Source organism: Schistocerca piceifrons, chromosome 2 (genome assembly GCF_021461385.2).
Source record: "Schistocerca piceifrons isolate TAMUIC-IGC-003096 chromosome 2, iqSchPice1.1, whole genome shotgun sequence".
Taxonomy (NCBI): domain Eukaryota; kingdom Metazoa; phylum Arthropoda; class Insecta; order Orthoptera; family Acrididae; genus Schistocerca; species Schistocerca piceifrons.
Genome location: NC_060139.1, coordinates 944,109,609 through 944,117,152, shown reverse-complemented (window position 1 = coordinate 944,117,152; position 7,544 = coordinate 944,109,609). Strand labels below are relative to the sequence as shown.

General features: G+C 47.9%; 1 protein-coding gene and 1 pseudogene across 1 annotated transcript in view; one reads left to right on the top strand and one right to left on the bottom strand.

The window, feature by feature from the left end:
- The first annotated feature begins 580 nt into the window (after positions 1–580).
- Positions 581–7,544, top strand: part of LOC124776010 (uncharacterized transporter slc-17.2-like) — a 416,532-nt gene continuing 409,568 nt past the window's right edge. The window contains exons 1-2 of the mRNA XM_047250852.1: positions 581–595; positions 982–1,206. Of these exons, the coding sequence (XP_047106808.1) occupies positions 581–595; positions 982–1,206 (240 nt within the window). The remainder of the gene's footprint in view (positions 596–981; positions 1,207–7,544) is intronic.
- On the bottom strand, positions 6,618–6,735 carry LOC124778671 (annotated as a pseudogene).

The following is a 7,544-nucleotide window of genomic DNA, read 5'->3' as shown; positions in this document are numbered from 1 at the left end:
AAACGAGTTCATTGTCAGGGGGTTGGGGTAAGTTTCGATAGCAAAATGGATCAAGTAAATATAGTTACTTGAATGTAAAACTTCCGAAGCTTGCAAATGGAGCAAAGTGTCTTCTCATATTGATCTACGTTTTTTTCGACAGGATTCAGTAATACAGAATTATGATCTTCATTTGTAGCTTTACGATAGTAAGAAAATCTTTCATCTAAATAAAACTGCAGAATCCAAAACAATACCAAACATTTTGTCCAAAAATAAGAGATTTATGGTGATAAGCGCGCCCAGGCGTTTCTGCCTGCAACAGACCTGGCGTTCGCCGCGCCTAGCTGACGTGACGTCACGAACAAGCGCCGAGGCCTTCATTTGAGTCGGTGTTGACCCATCTGGGTCGCTAACGGGCGCCATCACTGCGTACTCAGATCAGCGGCCCGCTATTTACGCGAACTACATGACCTGTTCGTAGACATCTAAAAATGGCACATACCTCCACAAACCTACCAACAAACTGTCGGATCCCTGATACGCAGAATCAGTGATGCATTTCGTTCCAGACATGGACAAACAAGGTGTTAAGCAGGTGATGGGGTTGGGTTGGGTTGTTTGGGGAAAGAGACCAAACAGGTAGGTCATCGGTCTCATCGGATTAGGGAAGGACGGGGAAGGAAGTCGGCCGTGCCCTTGTAAAGGAACCATCCCGTCATTTGCCTGGAGAGATTTAGGGAAATCCCGGAAAACCTAAATCAGGATGGCCGGAAGTGGGATTGAACCGTCGTCCTCTCGAGTGCGTGTCGAGTATGCTACCCACTGCGTCACCTCGCTCGGTAAAGCAGGTGATCATAATGTTTTGGCTCCTCAGGAAAATTAAAATTTAATGTAGACGATTGTAGCCAGTGGGTCTGAAAGGGCTACAGCTGGAGACCAGTGACGGCGTTTGTGTTTGTTTACGTCAAGTTGGCCCCAGGTTGAGTGTCTGCGTTGCAGGTGCCGCTGTCGGAGCCGGAGCGCGCGGCGTGGCGGCTACGCGAGGCGTGGCTGTGTGGCGGCGCGCTGTCTCCGCTGCCCGCGGCGCTGCTGTCCTCGCGGCTGGGGCCGTCGCGTGTCGCCGGCGCCGCGCTGCTGGCCGCCGGTCTGCTGCAGCCGCTGACGCCGCTCGCCTGGCTCACCGCCTACCACTGGCTGCTCTGCGCCGCGCAGGGCTTCGCCGTGGTCAGTCACTCTACTCTTAACACCACTCACGCCGACAACATACACTACTGGCTATTAAAACTGCTACACCGAGAAGAAATTCACATGATAAACGGGTATTCATTGGACGAATATATTATACTAGAACTGACATGTGATTACATTTCACGCAATTTGGGTGCATAGATCCTGAGAATTCAGTACCCGGAACAACCTCCTCTGGCCGTAATAACGGCCTTGATACGCCTGAGCATTGAGTCTCCTTGGATGGCGTGTACAGGTACAGCTGCCCATGCAGCTTCAACACGATACCACAGTTCATCTAGAGTAGTGACTGGCGTATTGTGACGAACCAGTTGGTCGGCCACCATTGACCAGACGCTTTCAGTTGGTGAGAGATCTGGAGAGTATGCTGGCCAGGGCAGCAGTCGAACATTTTCTGTATCCAGAAAGTCCCGTACAGGACCTGCAACATGCCGTCGTGCATTATCCGGCTGAAATGTAGGGTTTCGCAGGGATCGAATGAACGGTAGAGCTACGGATCATAACACATCTGAAATGTAACGTCCACTGTTCAAAGTGACGTCAATGCGAACAAGAGGTGACCGAGACGTGTAACCAATGGCACCCCATACCATCACGCCGGGTGATACACCAGTATGGCGATGACGAATACACGCTTCACCGCGATGTCGCCAAACACGGATGCGACCATCGTGATGCTGTAAACACAACCTGGATTCATCTGAAAAAAAATGACGTTTTGCCATTCGCGCACCCAGGTTCGTCGTTGAGTACACCATCGTAGACGCTCCTGACTGTGATGGAGCGTCAAGGGTAACCGCAGCCGTGGTCTCCGAGCTGATAGTCCATCTTGCTGCAAACGTCGTCGAACTGTTCGTGCAGATCGTTGTTGTCTTGCAAACGTCCCCATCTGATGACTCAGGGATCGAGACGTGGCTGCACGATCCGTTACAGCCATGCGGGTAAGAAGCCTGTCATCTCGATTGCTAGTGATACGAGGCCGTTGGGATCCAGCACGGCGTTTCATATTACCCTCCCGAACCCACCGATTCCATATTCTGCTAACAGTCATCGGATCTCGATCAACGTGAGCACCAATGTCGCGATACGATATACCGCAACCGCGATAGGCTACAATCCGACCTTTATCAAAGTCGGAAACGTGATGGTACGCATTTCTCCTCCTTACACGAGGCGGCACAACAACGTTCCACCAGGCGACGCCGGTCAACTGCTGTTTGTGTATGAGAAATCGGTTGGAAACTTCCGTCATGTCAGCACGTTGTAGGTGTCGCCACCGGCGTCAACCTTGTTTGAATGCTCTGAAAAGCTAATGATTTGCATATCACAGCATCTTCTTCCTGTCGGTTAAATGTAGCGTCTGTAGCACGTCATCTTCGTGGTGTAGCAATTTTAATGGCCAGTAGTGTACAACCACGCTACAGAAGCTGAGAGGCATCAGCAGGAGGCTGGGCTATTTCGTCTCATATTATTACATAATTACCCATATAGTAATTTGTGAACAAGAAACTACTACAACTACTAACAGGCTGAAGATGGGGACTACGCCCCTCCACTGTCCTTCACACGTACACATCCCCAACACATCCCTCCAGATCATCAAACGCCACTCTTTCCGCCTCGCTTTCCACTTACCTTCCCCCACGAGGGTCCTTTACCAGCTCATCAAATTACCACCTCTCCTTACTCACACTGAACACCTCAGAATAACCTACACCATCTGTAAACAATCCTATTGTGTTCCCTCTCCTGTCCAATCCTAGTGTGCTGCTGCACTTCTACCTACACATACCACCAACCCTCTACCTGCACACCCTCCACATCCTCTCTCAAAAAAATTTCAGCTGTCTCCCTCTCCCTGGCCATGAACTCCATCCCGACACACTCCCATCCTACCCACTCTAAATCCATCCAACCCTACCCACCACCCTCTGGGGCTCCTTCCTACCTCCTTTCCGCCTATCACACCTCATCCCTTTCCCCTTCCCTGCCGCCCACCACCCCCTTTTACTCTCCAATCTACAGCTCCCAATACCTGTTGCCCCTCTCAACGTGTCCACCACAGCCAGCCCTGTCTCCAAAGACCTTGTAAAAAATAACTAGACTCACTGATGGCGCTGCAGTCGCGGGGTAATTTGAACCTTCGGCTGGACGCCATTATAGTGGTGGTAGTCTGATGTGTTGTGTAGTACTGTTGTTTATGAAGACCCTGATTTAACGTTGTATATTTGTTGGGGCGTACATACAGGATTTGTTACTCGTAATTCTACTCTCAGAACGCTGTCAGGAGGCAAGATTTCCTACCGACAGAATACCATTTTATATGTTCCGATCATTTTGAAGAAAGTTGTTTCCTTGAAAATTACGTAAATCGCAGAAAGCTGAAAGATGATGCTGTTCCATCCATCTTTCGTTTTCCAGACCATATACAGCAGAAGATAAATTTTTCTTTGTGAACCACATTTTATTTTAACTATAAAAGTTGAGTTGCAAGCAACACGAAATTTGAGTTAGCAGGCTTTTTATCGTTATAAAATGCAACTGAATGTGTGTAATTGTAATCTGATTTCACAACTTCTCTCGATGGAACAGTTGTTGAGTTTTATTTATTATATGAAAAAACCACACATATAAACTGAAGTGTACATCTTCGAAAGTAAATATTGTGACTAAAGCGATACTGCATGCCTGCCTGAAGTCTTGTTTGGATAATTTGGTCGTGAGTTGCCAAAGCACTACGCCATATATAACGCACTTTTCATCATAAAATCTAAAGCAAGGTAGAGTCAGAAAATATCTATTAACATAGTGGGCAAATCTTCGAGTATTTTGATGCATTTTGCGTACATCTATCGTAAATGAACTACGAAAAACGCTAGGGGTCCAGTGCATAACTTTTAGCTACGGCAGATTCCATGTACTACGTAACATAAATTCATAAACAGTGACTAGTTGCTGTTTCTTCATAAATTAAAAACTATATTGTAGTAACGTATTTAAATGAGGCATTATGTTTGTGACCTAACTCTAGGGAAGGCATTTTATAACCAAAAGCGATGTATAAACATTCGAAATCCGCGCGTCAGTTTGCCACTCTAATGGCCGCAGCCCAGCTATTCAGTTTGTCCGCTCTTCACAGTCGACCACTCGTGCGGTTGTGGGGGCCTGCCTGTCTCTGTCGCCACCTCTTCCAGTTTCTCCATCCTACTCACCACCACTGCCCTATCTCCCTCCATATCCCCTCCTTTTCCTCTACAAACCACTACCAAGGCAAATCCTTTTCCGATTATACTGAAAGTGCATTTTACTCCGTTTTTAATGGACAGTGCCTCTTCTGTCGTGTTCAGTGTTTTCCAGCGCTTTTTTCAGTTTTTTCGTGTTCAAATGTTTCTCTAGTGTTTTAGCTGTGCTGTCTGTCCACATGTTTATCACTGTTATAAAACGATTCATGAAGATAGCATTTTATTATTTGTATTTCTCCCATTCATCTCATCTTTAAAATTATTTTTAAATTATCAGTGTATGCTTGTTTTAGCATCTATGTCAGTAGTACATTCTACTGGCTGAAGAGTGGGTTATTTGTACTACTGCCAGACCACCCCCCCCCCCCTATCCCCTCGCCTACTTGAGGCGAAGGAGAATGAAATAAGAATAAAGAAGAAATGATAATTAACTCATGCTTACGTTTCAACTGACTTTCGGAGATCAATCTGCAGTTTCATTTCATCTCCTGTCCGCCCCTGGTAGCTGAGTGGTCAGCGCGACGGAATGGTATACCTAACGGCCGGGGTCCGATTCCCGGCTGGGTCGGAGATTTTCTCCGCTCAGGGACTGGGTGTTGTATTGTTCTTATCACCGTCATTTCATCCCCATCGACATGCAAGTCGTCGAAGTGGCGTCAACTCGAAAGACTTGCACCAGGCGAACCGTCTACCCGACGGGAGGCCCTAGCCACACGGCATTTCCATTACTTCATTCCAATTGCATTTAGATCAATTGCTTGTTCATGATTCTGTCGCACTACTGTGACCGCCACCGATGTTCCAAGTCAACGCGCAATAACCACTCACAGATGACAGGTGGTAGCACTGGCAATGGAGAACATATAAAGCACAACGGGGGAGTCAGGAAACAGTACAGTCGTTGCCGTAATGTGAAAATGGAGCGATTTATCTGACGCCTAGAAGAGTATGATCATTGCCTTTCAGACCAAGCATGCAACCATTTCCGAAACGGCTAAGTTTGTAAACATGGATGGCAAAATTGAGCTATCCAAAATCGGCGCTAAGGCAGCTGTCGTGCACCGTAGGCCATAGACAACAGGGATCAATTTCGCCTGCGGGGATGTGTAAGGGTGAATAGACGAGAAACTGTTGAGCAGTTGACCATGCAAATGAACCAAGGTGCTACCAACAGTGTCTTCTCAACTACCTTTCAGCGAACGTTGCTATGTATGAGCTTCCGCACTGGGCGTCTGGTTCAAGCACCCATACTGACAGCTGTTCATCGGCGGTGAAGACTGGAGTTTGCACTCCGATACAGCAACTGGACGTCCACTGAGTGGGCGGCAGGTGACATTTTCAGATAATCGTGTTTTATGCTCCATCGGACAGATGGCCACTGGCGTGTAGGGAGTGAAACATCTGAAAACAAACACCCTGTAACCAGGAGGGAGCGTTATGGTATGCAGAATGTTTTCATGACATTCTCTGGGTGATGTTGCCATTCTGGAGGGAACAAGTAATCATCTATTCTTTGGAACCATGTTCGCCCTACAAGCAGTTTACCTTTCCATGGGACAAAGGCATGTTGCAACAGGACAATGCAATGTATCACATTGAGCTCAATGTAAGTGCGTGGTCTGAAGCATAACTGGGCGAGTTCACTGTACTCCCCTGGACAACAAAATCTCCGGATTTAAGTCCAATCGAAGGTCTGTGAGACAACCGCAATTGGGCTGTTCACACCATGGATCCTCGACCGAGAAACCCAGTGCAGCTGGCCACAGCACTGCGGTCAGCATGGTTTCACATCCCTCTGGATACATTCCAGAAACTCATTCACTCTCTTCCTGCACGTCTCACAGCAGTTTGCACAGTAAAAGGTGGTTTTTTAGGCTTTTGACAGATGGTTACATTAATGTGAGCGGGTAGTGTAGTGCACGTCTTTAGCATCATCACCTGCATGCTAGATGGGACTCACTCCATCTTCAGGCCACGAGTGGCCTACCGGGACCATCCGACCGCCGTGTCATCCTCAGATGAGGATGCGGATAGGAGGGGCGTGGGGACAGCACACAGCTCTCCCGGATGTCATGATGGTATTTTTGACCGAAGCCGCTAGTAGCTCCTCAAGTGGCATCACGAAGCTGAGTGCACCCCGAAAAATGGCAACAACGCATGGCAGCCTGGATGGTCACCCATCCAAGTGCCGACCACGCCCGACAGCGCTTAACTTCGGTGATCTGACGAGAACCGGTGTTACCACTGCGGCAAGGCCGTTGCCGCATGCTAGATGGGGTCGTTGTCTAAGCGGTGGGTATGAGTGGAAAGGGGGAAGTCGTCCTTCGTTCACCTGGAAGCTGCCCTTGAAGAGAGATTACAATCCCCCTGAGAGCAAAGACCCCAGGTGGACAAGCACGTGCTAGCCAGCGCATTACCTGGCACCAGAACGAACACTAACGCGCGAACTCTCTGACCATACACGAGAATTTCGTCTGTGGAGGTGGGGGATTCAAGACAAATGCAGAATAAAACAATGATTGCATTTATGTCCGGTCAGTTAATACTTTTCAGAGGTCACATTCCCGCTCTAGATGTTGCAGGCCATTATTTGCAAAGATTTCACATTCCTGGAGTGCTGGCTGAAAACTGATCTATTGAGATTGCGACTATCTATATTGCACCAGAAGCCAATTAGATCGCGGCCTTGATTTCTGCTCTAGGGGTGGAGGCGCTGCCTTGTCTTCGAGCCTGGGAAAATTTTTAGGCGCTCACTTCTCAGGCGCTGGAGTGTCACTGATTGGATCATTAAAAATTACCGTAGTTGGGATCAGTAGAGTACACATTTAATTTTCATTGGACGGAAGCTGTGGCGAGAGTCCTATTGGTGGGGAAGGTGATAAGAATTGTAATACAGAGCTCTGGAATGATTGAGCAAGGAGACGGCGAACTTTAGGATAGAAACTCTTGGAGTGAAGCCTTCTGGGGTTTTGCTTTCATTCAGGACCTTTCGCGGATACTCAAAACATAGAAAATTTCACACTGATAAGCGCCAGAGGCAGAAGGACATTGGAGATAAAGCACATCTGGCCG